Source organism: Bolinopsis microptera, chromosome 3, assembly GCF_026151205.1.
Source record: "Bolinopsis microptera isolate Bmic1 chromosome 3, MBARI_Bmic_1.0, whole genome shotgun sequence".
In the NCBI taxonomy this organism is placed as follows: Eukaryota; Metazoa; Ctenophora; class Tentaculata; order Lobata; family Bolinopsidae; genus Bolinopsis; species Bolinopsis microptera.
Window position 1 is genome coordinate 17463765 of NC_087074.1, and position 20865 is coordinate 17484629.

General features: G+C 38.4%; 1 protein-coding gene across 1 annotated transcript in view; it reads right to left on the bottom strand.

Annotated features, from left to right (window-relative positions):
- Nucleotides 1-97: 97 nt before the first annotated feature.
- LOC134812725 (BOS complex subunit ncln-like) overlaps nt 98-20865 on the bottom strand; it is a 39495-nt gene continuing 18727 nt past the window's right edge. Inside the window, exons 12-14 of the mRNA XM_063820258.1 lie at nt 1087-1196; nt 748-826; nt 98-444 (exon numbers count right to left, since the gene is read on the bottom strand). Coding sequence (XP_063676328.1) covers nt 388-444; nt 748-826; nt 1087-1196 — 246 coding nt within the window. The 3' untranslated portion in view covers nt 98-387. The remainder of the gene's footprint in view (nt 445-747; nt 827-1086; nt 1197-20865) is intronic.

Below are 20865 nucleotides of genomic sequence, written 5' to 3' on the forward strand. Positions count from 1 at the left end.
TCTTTTATAAGAATTAAATGAACGGACTAGAATTTTATATTTGGAAGTGTTCTGATCGTGTTCAAGATTGAATTGACCAAGTTAAAATGCTCAAGTATTTGAAGAAAATAGTATAAGTTTATCAAATATAATACAAACAAAACTCCACAAAAACTATAATATATATGTTTCAGCAAATTGGGGAGAGCATGTATAGTGTATACAATACATTAAACGTCCAATTAAACGAGTAAATAAATGAATTATTCAAAGGACCTTACTATTCAGCAAAAACAAAAAGCATAGTAAACGGTTACATGATCTTGAATTCTGATAAGTTAAAGTTCCATATATAAAGAGAATACAGATACAGAAGCAAGGGATAGATGACACGTATTTGTGGGGTTTTCATGAAGATTTCAGTTTCTTCATCTGATACAGGTATGTCATGCCGTGTGGGATACTCTGAAATTTCAGTGTGTTAGAAAATCATCTGTTATATTATAAATCTTAGATAATTTGTTGATGTTAATCAAATGTTTATCAAAGTTGCTTGGGATTTGAGTTCTCTTAAACCTTTATAAAATTTAATTTCAAGGGTCAATACAATTAGGTATATTACAATAGTTTATAATATGCGATTACAGCGCGGATGAGATATGTTAAATGTTAATTTATTGACGCTGTCCGAATGCGGTTGAAAGTTATTAAGTATTGAACCGCGGTAATACCACCACGGGAGGGGAAGAATAACTCAAGAAAGTTTACCCCGACGCAAAGGTAGATTGTACCAAGGTAGGCAATAACGGCGATAGCAAGGAACAGATCGAACACTGCTGGTTTTACACTGAAATATGTCAGGTTAATGAATCTGGCACCTAGTTTAGCAAGTTTTACACTAACAATTGTTTATTCGTAAATCGTTATTATCAAACAATCAAGAATAATAAAAAATAAGAGCACATTGTCAATGTTTAGATTATATAACGGAATGCCACAAAATTGATTATGTAATATTTGAACGGTCCCTATAATAACAATAACAAGGTTAGTGGATGCCAACACTTACTTGTTAAAGTAACCATGGTAACCTTAACCGGTACTTACTTGTACGCGAAGAGTTTCGTTTCAGTCTGATCGTAAAACTGGAACTCAGGATCCCTCTTGGATGCTTTCAGTTCAGATACAATCACCTCGGAAGCGTATTTGGACAGCGTCTGAAAAATAGGGAGTTAGTTTGGTGGGTGCTACAGAAGTGTGGGTATACCACGTTTAAAATGTGATGTATACATACACATTAATGTAATGTATACATACACATTTATGTATTCCCAGGGGATTCCCAGTACTTTTGAGTTTAGACTCAAAATTAACATTGGCGACGAGAATATGGGAGAATCATAACCAATTCATCTGTTTGATAATCGAACATTTGGTCAGATAGTCCAGCTAGTGATATTTTAACATAGGAAAAATTGTAAGGATCATTTTAATAGACTGATAACTTATTATGACATTGCTCAACTTATATGACATTGCTCAATGCTTATGTTAAATTTACTCATTCTCGTTATCTTTTTATTCTTTATTTTTTATTCTTTATTTTATATTCTTTCTTTTTATTCTTTCTTTTTTATTCTTTATTCTTTCTTTTTTATTTTTTTTATTCTTCTCGACTTTTTGGAACAGAGCTAAAACAATCGGACCCAGAGACTGGAATACAATCCGGTGGCAACAGAATCACAGCGGTCTAATTCTACAGGACGATAGCTACTTACCATACGAGATGATTAGTTACATCCGTTCAAGGCTGCTTCATCTACGTATGTATTTACTGCTGGAAACCAAAGCAAAACTACACCATATTACTTTATGCCTAAAGCGGACATTGTCGATATTTGCCAGGAATGGGATTTTAAGTATCCAACAGTTTTAGAAGATTCCCCTTGCTTTCTAACGCAACTTGCAAGATACCGCTCTCTAAGCGAGGCAAGATCTATCAAAACGAAGTTTTAAAAATTCTTTCTTTTTTATTCTTTCTTTTTTATTCTTTCTTTTTATTCTTCTTATTTTTCTTTTATATTTTCAATATCTTATATATTTTCAATATCTTATAATGTCTTATAATATTTCACATAAAGTTATTGCTGTAATCTTATATGTATAAAAGTTTTGAATTTAACAAAAATGAATTATCCATGAAAATGGAAGAGAAACGTATGATGCCAAATTGCTCAAAGATACAAATGTATTGGACAATATTGCGGAATATCCTAATACTTTTAGGTACCACAATCAATTTAAGAGAAGTAGTAGGTCGCAGATAAAACAGTGTTACAAGAATTATAACCACAAGTACAAACGCTGTCCTCCACCACACCTAGCTCCAGAACTAGAAGTAACTACTAGACATGAAAAGAAGGCCATTGAACACTCCAGTTCAACCTGGGAATATTTTACAAAGAAACTGAAACCATGTAAACAGGCCGACGCGAGTGTACTCATCCGCTCAGTATAACTTGCTAAAATCATTTCTCCACATAACTTCCGACCAATCACTTGGTTTCCATCATTTAGATTTGGGAATGAAAAAGACATCTTTGATGATGTGAACAAATTCGAGTCCAGCATGATTCGTTTTCAGAACCATTCCAGACTCGTCTGCTGCTGTAAACATTGAAAACTTTATAATTACTCTTCAGTAATGTGGTTATCAATGTTTTAGCTGCTATGTGAAGATAATAATTTTTACATATTAATAATCGTTAATTTATTTAGAATAGTTTATTACGTCTTATTATCGCATTTCTTGCTCCATCTGGAGGCGATCGATTTTAACCCCATGGCGTGTTACACGCACCAGACGGATATGTGTGTACAACGAGAGCTTCTCGCCATTGAGAAAGAAGGGGACCAACATTGCTGGTATTTGGCACCAGGCATTGATGGGAAGAGACGATGAAGATATAGCAAGCGTTTTTGTACGTTTTATTAAGTTAGATTTGCATACGCTTGGACGTAAATATTCAAGCTTCAAACGCGGAAGGAGGCGGTTCGTTACACACGTGAGTAAAGACTACAGACATTAGATCAAATAAAGGATGGAACCAAATCTGGTCTACACCACACGATCAAATCTGGTCTAGACCACACGATCGCGGCCACATGATAAAGCAGCGCCGGTTATCTAGTTTCATCTCTTTCGTCTTGTTCAATACGAGCATATAACGACAAGGTGTGTTTTTAACAAGAAAACCGGCTTTAGAAAACTAATTATTATCATTTTACTTTGGAGAAGAATGTTCCTTTGAGTTCCAGGAATCCAGACTCCTTAAAAGAACATTGCACCATTTAGGCATTGTCCAATGTCCCCAGCCTCTTACTTGTGAAATAGTTGCCGAGATTCGCCTGATTAGTTTTGTGGCCGCATTCCGCAGGTGGGAGTCATATATTTTGATACTTTCTTTTAGTCTTGAATTATTTTATAGCTCCTTTCACGTTTACCCCTTTTACTAGTAGCAGTTTGATTTTCTGCTCTTGGGTAATTTTTAGCCTTATTTTTAGTATTTTTAAAAAACTCTAATCCTAGTTTCCCCTCCAGACCATGAGCAGCAGCCCCGAGTTTCAACCTAAATATAAAGAAAGGAGAAAGACGGGGAAGAAAGGGTAGTATTAAAGAGTATTGTATTGGATATTATATATATATAGTACGTTTAGTCGTTAAGTAGATTAGGTAAGTGTTCTTTCGGCATTTCATAGGACGCTACTTCATAGGACGCTGTAAATAAAGTGAACTAAAGAGAATTCTAACCATTCTACTTTACAACATACCAGAGATTTTGTTTTATCGTTCAGTTCCTGTATTCACTACTTACTATACGTATCTCATTGATTTCTACAAAACTTTATCATCAATCATGATCGTGTCTCTGTTGGTTTTTATGTAAGTAAAGTACTTCAAGCTATTACAGTTATAGTTAAGTTTGACTGTAACGAAGAAGGTATACTAACAGTAACAGCAACAGAAACATCAGGATTATTTCCCACCGGCTTTAGAAAACTAATTATTATCATTTTACTTTGGAGAAGAAAGTGGAGGAAGCAAGTCTTATTGGGCTACCTAATATACGTATTGAAAATGGATCTGAAATAAATAAACATTGCCTCTAGACAACTTCCCCGCTGCTCACTAATTCCACCACCTGCTTTATATAATAAACACCCTAAGTCGAAGCGGCTGTGATTCAACATTTCACTGTCCATCAGTGTCACTTGATCACTCACGCGACTATAAAAAGACGGAAGGTAGTATGGCAGAGTTTGTGATGTACTACCATTATTTTAGGTTTTGCGGCGAAGAAAGATCATGGGCCCGATGGTGGGCCTGATAGGGGGGAAGCCAAGGGGAAATTTGTAAATGGATTTGGTTCGAACAGCTCGGATGTGGACGTATAAGTCTCCATATCTTCAGACACCATCGGCAAAGCTCTAGACACGTTTAACAGTTTCGGACGAACAAATCCAATTTCTCCGTGACTAGAGTGGTCAAGAGAGCTATAGTGCCTATCATTACTTTAAAACACTTGAGTTTGAACGTAGAAGTGGACATATCAATAGCCACTCCCGGCAAAAACAGGAGTCACGTAATCAACAACTCTCAACTGCTGAGAAATTACAGCACGCTCAGTTACCCTTTTGTTAAAGTGTTCAAAACTTATAAATGGTTCTTTGCGGGCACCAGGATGTTCAAAGCGTCCCAACAGGGTCTTTGCTCATATGCACACGTGACGCTCTTCCTCCACTTCCTTAGGAGAAAGAAATGGATCGACTACATTAACCCTCAAAAGGGAACAAGCTCTAACGATTCAGAATCTTTCATTCAAAGAGCTTCCTCAGTACTAGTGCAGTTCCTGTCTTACCTGTGCGACACAGATTTGACAGCACACATAATCCACCTGCGGTTAGATCCTAGTACGGATCTGAAGAGAAATCCGATATCAGGCCTCAACATCTTGGCCGTGTACGAAAATAAAAACATAGGACACAGCATGTCTTCTAAAAACTTGGGAAAATGCCAAGCAGCGTGCAGGATAATTCTCACTTCCTTATGGGCAAAGGAAGACATAGATAACAATTGTTCAATTGGAAAACTGTTCAACCGACCACCTTCTCAAGATGTGATCAATAAACTGAGCACTTCACTGGAGAAGGTAAAAGCGGAAGTCAAACTCATGTGCTAACTCCACCAGAGAATAGTCTTCACCGAGAGCATTGAGTACTTATAAAAATTTAGCGAATTTACATCAGTCAATTACTGTTTCACTGCTTAAATACCCAAATTATCCAATTTAAACATCCTAAACAAAAATAAATCATTCCTCTTCTCATCGATTGTACTAGTATTCAATGCATAAATAATTTAGGCTTTTATAATGAAATTAGACTCCTCCTAACCACTAATCTTTCAGTAGCTACGGTAACCATGAAGACAGGCGTTTGGGCAGTAACAGAAATCTCAAACAATGAACACGTGGTCGAAACACTTCGTAGTCACTCACCAGACAATGCTTACTTTACTCTGGATCTACGGTTGCACATAACGGCTCCAAAACCCAAGTCATCTCCGAAGAAATCAGACACACCTAGGCTAATAAGCTTGCCCAAATTCGAACATTTCAATAGCAACTCCCAACATAAACAGAAGCATAGATGATACGTACGAACTCTACGAACTCCTCAGTGACAACGAACTCTACGAACTCATCAACCCAAAATTACGAACTCTTGAGGAGTTCGTTTTGTACAACTTACGTAAAATGAAATATTGGGAAACACTTGGTGGTGGGACCCCTGAACTGCAAGAACTGGCCATTAAGCTCTTTAAACAACATACGTCAGCTTCCTTGTGTGAACATAATTGGAGCTCATTTGAGTATATATTCAATAAAAAGAGGAATAGATTGTCGACTGATAGAGTTGAAAAGCTGGTTTACGTTCATGGAAATCTACGTTATTGTAAGTCAAAACAGGAAGTTCGCTGTTCCCATAAACATGCTTCAACAAGTCTGTTGAAGTATATTTCCGATGTTATGTCTGCTGAAAGTTAGTAAAATTTAACATTCTGTATTGCTCGTTATTTATTTATTTATACAAAAATATTATAGTTTTATTCTTTATTTTTACCCCAATAAATATCTGAGATCATGCGAGAAATCCTGAGCTGATTACTTTTTTAAAAAACATTTTCCATGTTTTTTTTGAAAAATTGACTAACGAACTCCAACGAACTCTAACGAACTCCAAATTTTGAACGAACTCCACGAACTCTACGCCAAAAATCAACGAACTCCGCATCTATGAACAGAAGTCACGTGATCAACAAAATTACTGAGAAAATACAGCACGCTTAATCACACTTTCGTTAAAGTGTTTAAAACATATAAATGGTTTTTCACTGGCACCAGGATGTTCAAAGCGTCCCAACAGGGTCTTTGCTCAAAAAGTATCAGTTTTTTGAAATAATTTTTACAGAATAATACAGAATACGTAATCAGCTTGTTAAGATTATTTAAGACAATTTGTCTTCTAAAATTACCTATTTGGTATCAAAAGAATCAGAAACAGCGGACGTCCGCGTCACCAGTCACGGAGTACGACTCAAAGGGAACATTGTCAATAAAAGTAAGAAAGGAGGAGTTTGACAAAATTATACGTCCCAAACTAACCACTGTCACTATCCACATAACGGGAAGACACAAGAGGTCGACTGCGTCCTATTGGTAGGAGGAAGCTGTCGTATTTCATTGTTAAAAACAATCGTCGCAAACACCCTACCTAATGCATCACTGATCGAACTGATCAACGTGGAACAAGCAGTCGCACTCGGTGCCGCCAAGCGAATTAGCCAGCTGCTGGGTAACCAAGATAGCATGGAACCAACGGAGATCACAGAAATGGCAAACCACACCCTCGGCATCAGCGTAATTGGACAATCTAAGACGGAAACTCCCCCCTCTTGTAAAGTTTTATCAAATTAAGAATTATACCGTAGGTTTACAAGGTTTACATCGCTCTATGGTTACTTAATTACCCCAATCAAGGGCAACATATAAACGGGATTAGAGAGCACAATAAGAGAGTGCAACTTTACGTTTAATCCTGATCTCACGGTATATTAACTGCTGAGTACCTTAACCCAGAACGGGTTGTTATTTACCTAGACTTAGGTTTTCAAATTTATACATTATACCCTGAAATAATGTTACTTTACATCATTACCTTATCCAAACAGGATTTCATATAACGTGTCTCCTTTGCATTTGTACTCACTTACATATCAAACTAAATACAGCCCCCTTTAATCCAACCTGAGTAGCTCTACATAATAAACGACGGGTTCGTCCCAAGAGGAATCAAACTACCAGCTACGCGGGAGAAGGGATTTACTACCAGCGTAGTGTTATGGAGTGCGTATATCAATCTTTCATACGCTATATAATCAATATGGTACACCGTACAAGGTTCATGATTTAGTTTGGAGATTAACGGGGAAGTTCGAAAAAGGTAGCAGAAAATGGCAACGTAGGTACGATGGACCTCGTGTATTTTTATAACAACAATCTAACACTTCGTACAAAACCAAACACGTTAAAACAAAAAAGGACGAAATAATTCATTTTAATAGACTAAAACAAGCTCACCCTGACACTGACACACTCAATAATTATTTAGACTTGACATTTATGGGGATACAAACACAGACCCTCAACGAGAGGACACTGATGATGACATATTACCTGGAGACGAGGCTATAGTTATTGCATGCCGAGCACCACAACCTGTAGTTAACCGCCAAAATCTGCCAATTGCACGTCCTAATAACAGGCCAGCTATACCCATTAGACGAAATAGACGTGTGGGACAATATAATTTGCGGCAAAGACGTGTCACAACCAGCGTGTAGTGCGATATGTATAGTAACAATTACTTTAATTGCAATTAAACGTATCTTAATCCACGTTTTACATGATTATATTTTTAAACAAATGATATTGATACCCTGCTTTCATGTGACCGTGTTTTATTCTCAATCGTCATTTAACTTGTTAGTTATAGAATGTTTCATTAATCAATAATGTTATCTTTTAAGAATCTGTTCACTAGCATAACAATTTACCCTTATTCAATTGCTCACTCTTAATACTTGACAGAACAAGTATTCAGTATTTATGAAGTACGGAATCCAAGGTTACGTAACAGAAGGCCTGTTTGAAATTGAAAACGGCTGTTTTCCGCACACGCAAGACATTCCGACGTCGCGGGATGACTGCCAAGTGGAGCCCCACTTTACTGCCATGTACAAGGATCTCAACCTGATTCTGACGTCCTCGTAATCGCACACATTGTGTTTATAATCGTATTATATATATAATTATCACCATGTAGCAATGCTTTGAGTTTTATTTTAATTCGGTCACCAAAATGATGTCGGACTGCGGAGTGGAGATTACGTATGAAAAAACTTGGTAAGTCTTACTTCCCATAATATGACCCCCTCATTCTTTAATCGTATAACGGCATGTGTGACTCACCACCAATTATAACCTTGCCAATCTTAGTAGCATGTCGTGCACTACAAGTAGAAAGGCCGTCGTGGGCACCATGCCCAGTCGAGACAGGACGTTACGACTAAACGTCCCAAGCGAATTCGTACGACAAAAAAATTACTTACGAAAAGACCCGGAATGTTTTACGGCGGGTCAAGATCGTTGGCTGATTGGAGCGACAAGCATCCTCCTGTCAGTTGTCAATTCTTCAAGTCAATAAGCTAATAATAAATCAAGATTCTAATCGATAATCACATAAAATAAATCGTTTTAAAATATCCTTTTATTAAAGTATTAACAGGATGATGTCACTTGTGAAGATTAAATTACTCCCGACAATTATCATGTCCACGAGCGTGGACGAAAAGGGGACACATATGTGTAGGAAATGTAATAGGAGAAATCTACACTATAACAATTTATTTATAAAATATAATTCAGTCAAGTGTGGGGCAGCACTAAAAAGGCCAATGGTCCATTGTTACAGTTGTAACAATCTAACCCCCCAATTGAATACCTATTGCTATCATTGTGGATGAAGCACTGCCTGGCAGGTAGATTGTGTACAATATATGTTACGGAAGGAGAAACAAAGGAAGCAACCACACTACTCAACTACTGAGTAACCACCTGCACCCTGCGGCAAGGGTAGCTCGGGTTGCAGTTTGGTAAGGAGGTGGACCCTGGAGAGTGCTCGAACTTACAACAGGACAACTAGGTCCTCTACGCCGAAAAAAAAACACTGTTAACAGGTGATCTCTGTTGTAATTATACATTTGATAGATAATTAAAAATGTATTAGCGTAATATTTAATATTTATGAACAGCAGTTTAACCGTTAGTTATCAGTATGTACTTCTTAGTTCTTGTATTAAAAAGCACAGCTTTGCGGGCGAGAAGAAACCGGTGAATAACAATATGCTTTCCTGAACGAATCTTCAAAAAAGGTAAATAATACAACAATTTCCATATTATACTACCAGTGTATGGAGTTGATAAGTCAATAAAAGGACTGTTTATGGGACGATAAGCCAAACTCGCTCGGCTCAAGGGGCTTCATCCAGCAAGAAAAGTTTCACTATAATTTTCTGAAAAACTCGGAGAACAAGAATGATATGTACGAGATGTTTATTGCTTTCTTGTACGAAGCCTCGGAAAAGATTGATGATATAACCATCTTCATCACCTCAAACAGTGAAGTTCTGATCAACCAAGGAGAGGCTTCATTCGACGAGTGCAATCACATCGAAGCGGACACAAGGGTTGCTCAGTTTGTCATTGCATCAATCAAACTTGGCAAGACGAAAATTCTTGTCAGAACTGGAGTAGAGAGTAGAGACAGTGCTACTGTTAATCAGATATAAAAGTTGTATTGTTTACATCGTAGAGGTCAATAATTCATCAATCATAACTTTAATGCAGAGTATTTTATTAATGTATAATTTATATCATTTCGTTATTGAGAACACACCACACCTCGTCCCGATCAGATCAGGACAAGTAGCTGCAAAACAACCGACACAGAAACCACACTGGAAGACACACCAAAACCAGATGAACTACCACTGGACTTAAGGCGTATTGATGGAACGAACCGGGACCCTGATCACACACACCGGGTACCAAGTGGCCAGTGTAGTGGTTCAACTAAACCGCGTTAATATCTCTGCACTAACATAAAGACTAAATTGCAGAAATTGGAAGAGAACACTGCAATATACGTGGGGGCGGCAGGAGTGCCCGAAAGATAAGATCTGATCATCTACCTTCTCGACAACCGGACATGGGTTACTGAGTTGAGAGCAAGGACATTATCAGCTATTTTCACAGACTTTTACAACTGCGATGTTTTGTGTAATGAGATTTAAAAAAAGAAGGGGTCAAGTGTCCTGGAAAGACGGCCTGTAATTATTTTATCAATTTTATCATTAAATATTAATTATTAAATTATTATTTTTGCTGAGAACACACCACACCTCGTCCCGCAAAGCAGTAAGAGTTATTGTGAAAGAAGAGCCCAGGGGGGTCGCCATAGCAATTTTTGGCAACTTTCACCTAAATTTACAAAATTTCCGTAATTAAAAGGTTGCCAAAAGTCTTGCCTGCGAGAGTCTTTCATCAAAGAAGTCAGCAATAGAAACAAACTTGCCTTTCCTCCAAAGTGGAGATCTTACCAACTGATATTCAGGAAGCAGGGTTTAGACTGCTCTAAGAGCAGCATTACAAAGTACCTAATGGGGTCAAAGAAGGTGCTGCCCTCTAAGGGAATGGCCAACAAAATGTCAGAGATAATGGCTGTCGAGAAAGACAAGAGGGATGATGCTCTCCAGATCGTCAGACCGTCACCCTCAGCAGGCACAGCAGGTCCCAGTAGGCAGGTCCCAGTTGCCACAGCACCAGTCCCAGCACCAGTCCCAGCACCTGCCCCAGCACCTGCCCCAGCACCAGGCCTAGTAGCCCCCTCCATAAAGGCACATTTCAACATCTCAGTCAAGGAGAGGGAGGCACTCTTTGCGTTCCTAATGTGGGCGAAAACCAGTGACGATGTCAAGGACCCTGTCGACATCCTTAAAGAGAGAACATGGTAGATGAGGAATGTGCTAAATCAGTTCCTCGACTATTCCGAGGAGACAGGGATCATCACAAAGGGTTATTGGGAGTTTATTCGTAATGACCCAATGCGGTTCATCAGTCTCTTAGAAAGATGTTATAATGTGATGTTATTAACTGTTATCATTCAGGATGTTTTTGTTAGACTTAGCAGAATACTAATCATTATATATTCATAGCATGAGAACCGGTTGAAGTTTGTAGAAAGAGGATTTATGTTATTGTAGAGTATCAACCGGTACGTATTCCTTTAAACTATATATTTACAATGATCTATATACTACTATATATTTACAATGGGTAATTGGAACTTGATACAACTATTTGAGTTTATATTATTGGTGTGATTGATTGGGGGACTGGTCCGTAGTACCAGCCAATGTTTACTCAAAAGTAATATATAATTGAAATAAGTTAAATATTCATCCCCGAGGGGCACGCAGATTATAATTGTGATGTTATCTATTAAAACTATTCAATTAAAATTTTATTGGTCGAGTCGACTGGCCCTGATCTGCAAACATATTTGATATTAGTAACTTTATGACGCTGCCTCACCGCAATTAGGTGTGTTATCAGTGTAGATATTATGCGCTATGTGGCAGTGAAATAAGGAATGTGCTGTTAGAATGGCAGGTGGTTTGAAATGTTGTCCTGATTCAGATTGTTTAATTTGAGCTGTATGAGTTTGGTTTTGAGTGATTATTGACTATGTTCTTTGTGATTTACGTAATCCAGGTAGGTTGTGGAGTAAAAATGGTGGCCATTCGTCGTTGCAGCCAGCACTTTGCAAGTCTAGTAGTACTTTTTTTGACGAATTCTTATATATGTTGATAGAAAATATACTGGATGGGCATGTAATGCGAGTGTTATGCTCTGAAATAGCGAGCATTGGGCCTTTATAAAAGATGCTAGATCTCAGGTCAGTCTGTGAGTAAATTGATAACCAGTCTAAGTTTTGTTCGTGTGTCGTTCCTTGTTTGGGTGTGTTAGGAGGGAAAAGTTCTGAAATCGATTTAGGTAACAAACTAGACATATTTCGAACTTTGTGCAGTAAAATAAGTGCGTTTTTAACGATAACCCCTTGAACGGTTAAGACCTCGTGTTCTTTAAATGCTAGTTTTGTGTGCTCTGGCAGTTTTCCGTCCTTGTAGTAGTAGTTCACATTTCCGGCCATAACTGCCCTCATACCTTGTTTTTGTTTAGCAAAAAGAGATTCTATAAGAGATTTTGAAGCAAATCCCCAGACAAGTGAGCAGAAGTTTAAATGGGACTGAACAAAACTTTGGAAAATCTGTAAACGGGCCTTCATCGGCAATTTATGTTTTATCCTGTACATCACCCCAATAAATCTTGACATCTTGCTCCTCAGTGCTTTTATGTGGTTACTCCAGTTAAGCTTTTCGTCTACAATTACACCAAGAAACCGAGCTTCAGTTTTACGTTCTAATACTGTGTTTTCTATTTGTACTTTAATCAATGATGGTTCTATACGCTTTTTCGAGAAAATCATATAACACGTCTTTTTTAGATTTAGTGCTAATCCGTTGCTATTAACCCACCGTGATAATGTTTCCGTTAATTGGTTGACCCTTAGCATTAGTTCTTGGACATTGGAACCGTTAATAATGATATTTGCATCGTCTGCATAAAGTATGAATTTTACCATCATGTTAGAAATACCGGGAAGATCGTTGATGTATATGACGAAAAGTAAGGGACCTAATATGCTCCCTTGTGGAACACCATGCACAATAGGCTTGTGGGACGAATGTGAATTGTTTATTGCTACATATTGGCTTCTATCACTTAGGTATGACTCAAACCACTTTAGAGCTATTCCCCGGATGCCGTAGTGCTGTAATTTATTTAGCAGTGTAGCATGATCCAGGACGTCAAACGCTTTACTGTAATCTAATAATAGCAGTAGTGAAATTTGGTTTTTGCTAAGAGAGTGTAAAATTGTACTTTGTGCATTAAGAAGAGCATGTTCACAGGACCTTCCTGGACGGAAACCATACTGATTTTCGAATAAAGAACTATTTTTGTTGAGAAATTCTAAGACACGTCGGTGCATCAGTTTTTCGTAGATTTTTGAGAAGGAACCTAAGAGAGAGATGGGTCTATAATTTTCAACGTCAAGTTTAGAGCCTCCTTTATGGATGGGAGTTACTTTGGCAATTTTAAGGGCCTGTGGAAATATGCCTGTACTTAAGGATTCGTTGATAACTTTTGCTAATATAGCAAGGAAACTATCGCTGGAACTGGCTACTTTTAGTGGTTCAATTTTTGTGTCAAGGGTCGCTTTGTTCTTCAAACCAATAATAATTCTTTGAATTTCGATCGTTTCGGCAGGCTGTAGATAGATTGATTGAGAACAGGATGTGGGCAGATATTCCTGGAACCCCCCAGGGTCAAAGGTCTGACGGGCACTTATCTGAGTTTTGATGTTCGTAGCAATGTTCGAGAAATAGTCATTAAACCTTTCAGCCACGGTATCTTCAGAACTCAAAATCGACCCGTCCGAACCCTTAAGTCTTAACTGCTCAGTTTTCCTGCTTCTACCAAGTAAACCGTTGATTATTTGCCATTGTTTTTTGGAGCAGTCCTGGTATTTTTCGAATTGTTTTTTATAGTATCGTTGTTTGGCAATGTTGACATGTTTTTTACAGAAAAGTTTTAGCTTTTTATAGGCCTCTATATTATTCATTGTAGGTTCAAGTACTTTACTATGATAACTTTCTTGTTTCCGCGCACATGCTTCTTCAAGCCAGGGTAATATCCAGGGTTTAGTATTAGAACGCTCATGCTCACGGCGAATATGATTGATTTTTAGTGGATAGGCAGTGTTATAGTGCTTGGTGTATATATCTGCAAGTTTTCCGTATTGCAGACTAGCGTCGTCTGTACTTAATATCTCTTCCCACGTTTCCCCATCGATGAGTTCCCTAAAAGCAGCATTGTTGGCCTCATTTATGACACGTGTTTCATAACTAAGTTTAGGTTGTGTGTTAGTGGGTAGCCTGAGATGTTGTTGCGAAGAGTTACTTAGTTTAAAAGTGGTAACGATAGCAAGATGATCCGATAAATCCACCGTTACAACGTTACTGCTTATTGTGTGACTTATATTATTTGTGTAGACATGATCAATTAAGGTAGCACTATGATCGGTGACTCGTGTCGGCCTTGAAACCGTCTGAACAAATCCATACTTGGCAAGGAGGTCTATGAGGTTCTGTCCAGAGATATCAGTTTTGAATTTTATAAGATCAATGTTCGCGTCCCCAAAAAACATGATATGCTTGCGAGAATGTCTGTCTAGACCTCGTAGCACCTTTTCCAAAGAATTTAAGAAGTTCTGAGTACCTTTAGATGGGGACCTGTAAAAGTTTATCAATACTTTTGTTTGGTTTGTGCCTTTGCAATTATGCACCTTAACTAATTGAAATTCAGCGCACGTGTCTTCGGGATCTGTGGTTGCCTTAAGATTTTCTATATTTTCGGGATCACAAACCCTCTTATTAATGTAAATTACAAGGCCACCACCTTTTCCTGATTTGCGTAATGGTTCCTGAACAATAGGCTCGTGAAACCCTTCAATTTTAATGTCGGAGATTCCGTTTGGTAATTTATCTAACTTCAAATTGGTTTCGTTAAGACACAAAACGTCATACTTAGTATAACTGTCGATTTCTTCACGGAAGTATGTGATGTTCTTTACTAATGATCGCACATTAAGAGAAAACACTTTCAGTTCATCACGGGAGGAACTTTTAATGTTCGATGGCTGCTGATACTTACAATTGGTTAATATATCGCTGATTTCGTTCCAGTAATGGTAACTTTCATCGTTATCCTGATCTAAAGCGTTACCAATCAAATCTAAACCATGTGAGCGGTCGTATGGATTGAAAAGAGCAGTGATTCGGCTGCTACAGTCCATAAAAAGATCATAAGATGTCACATAATAACCTGGGATTAACGACTCACAGCACTTTATGCAGCCTAAATTATCTCTAAAACACTTTTTATGAATGTACTCATCGCACCATGGACAAAACCTAATGTTTAATCTAGAATAACAAAACCCGTTACAGGCCATGCACTTTGTTTTAAAATTAGTCTTGTTAACACTACTTTTTTTATTCGTCGGGACATCAGAGGCATTGATTGGGAGAATTGAGCTTATGCATTCATAGCAGAACCATGGGTTCCCAGAATTTATAATGTGCCGGGCATCGTTTTTTGATAGTTTCTGGCATTTTAAATGTTTACGTTCAGCACATAGGTCACAAATTAGGTCAGGAGAACTTTTAGGGATACGAACATAGCATTTGTCGCAATTGGGCTGTGAGCCGTGTTGCCTTTGATTACTTCGCTCCACTTTCAGTGACAGAATAAAGTAAGAGTTGAAAACAGATTAAATAAATGAAACAAAAACTGAAAAAAGAACAATTGATATTAATATATAATCTGATGGGTGTAGACAGTAGGCTGGTCAGATCCGTTTGCAAGAACTTTCAGTTCTGTGTGCAAGACAAGATCGTGACGGTTGGGCCTATTTGCTACTTAAAAACTACAGATTATCGTCTGCTCAATATCAACAGGCTCTGCAACTAGTTCTCTTAAAGAATTTGATAATAAATAACAGAAAAGATTGACTAATGCGAGGGGCGCACGGACTGTGGATCAGTCATAGTCTGTCAGAAGTCGGTAGTTGGGTAGATTGTCGATGTAATTTGTCGTTTTCTGTATCAATTGTACAATGTAATAAGATGTAATAATATACAGTAGGCCTCGTATTTTGTTTTATAAATGAAGTATTAAACGATGCGATTAAGGGACTGTAATTAGAATGACTGATAAGTGTAAAGCCGAGATTACTGATAAGGCGAGATGTTGTGACAGGTGTAAGTGAGTTGCGATAATATTAGTATTCGACGTGTTTTGAAATTGTTATACTACGTTGGCTTAATTTGAAATATGATTGCAGATCAGTCCTTTTACAAATTGATCATAGTACTAGAGTAGTTGTATGTGTTTAACTCTCAGCCGAAACCGCAACTATTCATATAGTTGTTACATATATCTAAAAATGGACGTCTTAGAGGTAGTGATCCTTTACGAAATCCTAAACTCAGTAAAATCAAATTTATCCAACATGTCGTGAGAACAGATTTGCCAGTGTTATTTAAATGTATGCCATCCCGTGCAAGGTGAGGCAAACCGAAATTCAAATTGTCAAACAAAAGAAAGTTGGGCGAGCGTAGTGAGAGATGAACAAGCAGCTCGTTCAGGTTGTTAATACTGTCGTTCAGCTCATGGTAAGGGTCTGCATTCAAGTTGACTGGTGATATGGCGTCGAAGATGAATTGAGTGCCAGAGTGACTTATGAAATGTTTTAGGTGGTCGTGCAAGGTCATAGGATCAGCATGACCGAATCTGAGGTCGTTCACTCCGGCACTGATGAGGACTAAATCAGATTGTTCTATTGAGGCTTGGTGTTGTTCTAAGTCTCTCAGATGGAAGAGATCTTCTCTGAACGCAATGATCGGCTCTTTGAGGAGAGAGCAGTCGAATGTACGGTTCTTGGAGTCAGACAGTATAAGAACTCGCCGAAGTCGTTTCGATGTTGGGTGGTCCTTGTGTGGTGATGATAGGCCTGACGACAAGGAGCCTCGTTGGGGACGTCTGCTCTTCTTGACTGTACTGGGGTCTTCTAGCAGTCTGAAGGTAATGCTCAATCGGGGCCCCTCAAATTTCTCTTCAGGGATTCCTGGAACGGAGTGATCCCATTCATCCTGGCTTTGTCTGGACATGGTATAGAGAGAACCATGAGTAGCTGTGAATGTCTCCTTCTTGTACTCTCCAGGGATCTTCCTCCGAAATACCACTTCTCTAGGACAGCCGAGTGACAGAGTGATGATGTTACTATCCCTACTGATACTGGGTTCGTTGTCTGAGTGGGGTGGAATGCAGGAGCGGGGAGAATCGTATGAGGTGACCATGGCTGAGTTGAAATTAAGATCTGGATATTCGGTCTTAAGAACATTAGCAATTTCACTCAAATATGACGATTTTGAAATGTCTCTAGCATGATGGGAACCGCCGGAATAGCGATATGAGAACTGACCATAGTAGGCAACACGTCTATTAGGAAAAGTACGGTCATAAGTTACGTCATCGTTCAGCGCAGAACTCGTAAATGTGTCAAAATGCGCACCATCAAGTGTCTCAAACGGTAGTGTACCTGAGTTTGTCGAGTTACCGTGTAGTCCTGGGCTGTGTAGTCGTTGGCTGGGGGGTGGGGGGATGGGCGTCTGCTGAGGGCTGCAGGGTGGTTGAATAACTGTGGTAGTTGTTGAACTGAGAGTTTGGCTAATGTCTTTTTGAAGTCCTTTCAACTGCTTACTAGCGTCCTCCGTGTGCCTCGTAATGATTTCAGTTAAATTATCAACGCAATTAGATAACAAGTTAAATAAAGAATCTTGTTCTTCGCCAATAAATTGTTGGAAATGCTCTTTTAGGGCCACACGAGCTTCGTCAATGTCCTTTTTACTACGAGTTTTACGTGGCAGATTCTTGATAAATTCAGGATTCAAAATGAGGTTGCTCTCCCTCATTATCTGATCTTCATCTAGCTTGTCGACTAGCTCTAGGCTGGTCAGCGCTGAGAATCCCCCTAATCGTTTTGGTTCAGGTTCCATTATCAAAAACTTACTTTACTGGAAAGTTTGTGGCAGCTTTATGTAATTGGACGGTTCTGATTCCCGTACCGCCTAGCCTCAGTCTGTCAGTCGTAGTTAGTTACCACAGTCCACGTCACAAGCACATGCAATTTAGCTGTTATCTACATACAGATAAGAGTGGACAAACGTACTACAGAAAGAAATGTGTGTAATAAATCCTATTTATTACAGGTTCTGTTTCTATTTCAAACCCAGCGAGTTTCTCTTGTCAACACCCAAGTCCTGTGAACACACATATTAACAGTGGTAGCAGTTCAGTTAACTTTGTGATACACGACAGAGAAGATCCACCGCATCGAAAAGGAACTCTGAAGGAGTAAGTAGAGAGAAAAGGTAATTGGAAAGTACCGAAATTGTTATAGACTGTTCAGTTAATTAGAAGAAAGAGACTAATCAAGTAGAAAGTATTGAACTGTTATATACGAAGTATTGATTCAAGTGTTGAAAGTAGTTAGAATTAAAACTCAGTGTTAGTCAGTGTACATTTGTTTGTGTCAGTGTACAGTAGTTTTGTGTTTGTAGTAATTGTCACATTCATTCACATTATGAGCGAGAGGATACCGAATCTAGAGGATACAGCCGTTGGAAGAAAGCGGTCAAAGTGTGGCAGTTGGGAACAACAGCAAAGAAAACTCAACAAGCCAGCCGTCTGATTGGATTCATGAATGGAAGAGCGTATGAAGCAGCACTACAAATAGCACCAGCAGACTTGGTTACTTTGGAACTTGGAATCACTGTTTTACTTTGTACTGAATGGAACTGGAACCCATGCAACTGGACAACGTAGAGGATTGGCTTAGGAGTGTAGTTGTACCAGAGTGCAATGAACCGGTGTTGATTGAGCTAGATCTTTCAGACTCAGAGTAGTAAATACTTGTTTTAATAAAGGATGGGAACTGGGAAGGGCCAGAAATGAGTTGTTTTATAAATTTAAATTATTGTTCTAATTTATTAATATTAGAAGTTTGTACTTTTAGTTTTACGAATGCCTTTTAAATGTACATTGTGCAATCCAATTAAAATACCCTTTTTTGTTTTTTTACCCAGGGTTTTAATTTAAAAAGGTTTTTCAATCGTTGTTATTTTATACAATGTACATTATTTGGCATGATAAATAACAAACAATATGTTATTTCAAATTTATATTTTGAGATGGTATTTATTGATCAAAGGCAATGTCAAAATGAAAAGAGCGTCCTTCCGGCATCTTTACTTCCCCCTTTCTTTTTCAACAAACTTCTGTTCCCACTTACACTTCAAATTCTGCGGGACGTCAATGTGATAATAAATATATTATTCCAGGATGCCAAAGTACACAACATGTTCCAATTGGAAGTGCCTCTAAGGGGGCCACTAAGTGCCTAACATGTGGAACAACCAAAGAAAAAGGGGAGAGCCAGGATGTATTGCCAGGCGACTGGAAGAGTGGGTGTGGGACAAACAACTTCGCAATGACCTGTTACAGCTGCAAAAGACCCAGGAGAGCCAGAAAGTAGACTTAGAGGCCGAGAAGACATAGTTTTTCATCAATTTGTCTTTATTTTTAATTGTAGTTATGTTTTCCTGCTTTCCCGCGGTATCTAAAATTCTGGGGTAAAGTTAACGGGAAATCACTATTTTTGGCAACTTTTGGCAATTTTTCGCAATTTTTCGCAACCTTTCACATGAATTTTCAAAATTTCCAAAAAAAAGGTTGCCAAAAATTGCCAAAAATTGCTATGGAGACCCCCCAGCCCAAGTTGCTCGCAACGCAATCAAAACACCACAACAAGCTGTGAGACGTCCTATAACCTGGCTGTTCAAAGACACACGATTCTACTCAGCATACACAAATTTTAACAAAGATGAGGTAACTTTCTGCCATCAAATTAGTTCCAATGTGTTGTCACTTTCTAAGCCAGAATCAAAAAAAAAATAATAAATTAAATAAAATAAGTCAGATTTTATACAGCACTTTAATAACATTAAGTAGTGGTATTAAACCCGCTACGAGGAGCCTCGATAGGATATAGCGTACGTTTATGTTATGATAATCATATATTAAGTAATATCACCGATGGGGCTGCCATTCCTGAGTCTCATGAAAGGGACAATGGTTCGTCCTAAACACGCCCAGAGAATGCCTAACTTTCGGACGAGCTATGACGTGTCCCGAATTGGTACACAAATACCAAGCAAAAAGCTAAAACAGGCGTCCCCTGACCCCCTGGCCGAGTTGTCACCTAAAATGAGCGGATTCCGCTGCTCCGACTTTAATCCACTAGATTTCCTGGGAGTAACCTCGCCCAAACCGGAGCCAAAGAAGGTAACTTCCACACTCCCACCACTACAAGTTACAATCATCCAGAACAGGAGGACCATTATAATATGATTATTTGTTATTATTGAGTTTTCACCAATAAAATTGTCAGTAACATCCATCCTCGCTTGGGGGCTGTTATTTTACAACTCATTTTACAAGTTCTTGATATTTTATTAATTGCATCTTCAAAACATCTCAGGTGAAGGTGACGTACATGGTAAACGGGGCCTTCAGGAAGCTGGTGAAGATCGAACTAGCAACCCTAGACAGCTGTACACGGTGTAAGAGCACCATACCAACAGAGGAGGCCTAGGTTACTATATAGCAAAAATAGAGTTGTTAGTCACGAACATGAGGATCACTATAACCACAGCCGTCTGCTTCAATATCGAGAATATACGTTATAGCATTTGGGACAGAGTAATGAGACGTCGTGCAAGAAAGTACGAATGCCAAAATGTAGCTAAAATATAATTGTTAGCTACATCCATGAGGATTACCATTACCACAGCCGTGTGTTTTGGGATAGACACTATGCGCTATAGTGTTTGGGATCGTAAAATGAAACATATTGCAAGAAAATATGAAGGTCAAAACGTAAGTATCATTGTTCTTTATT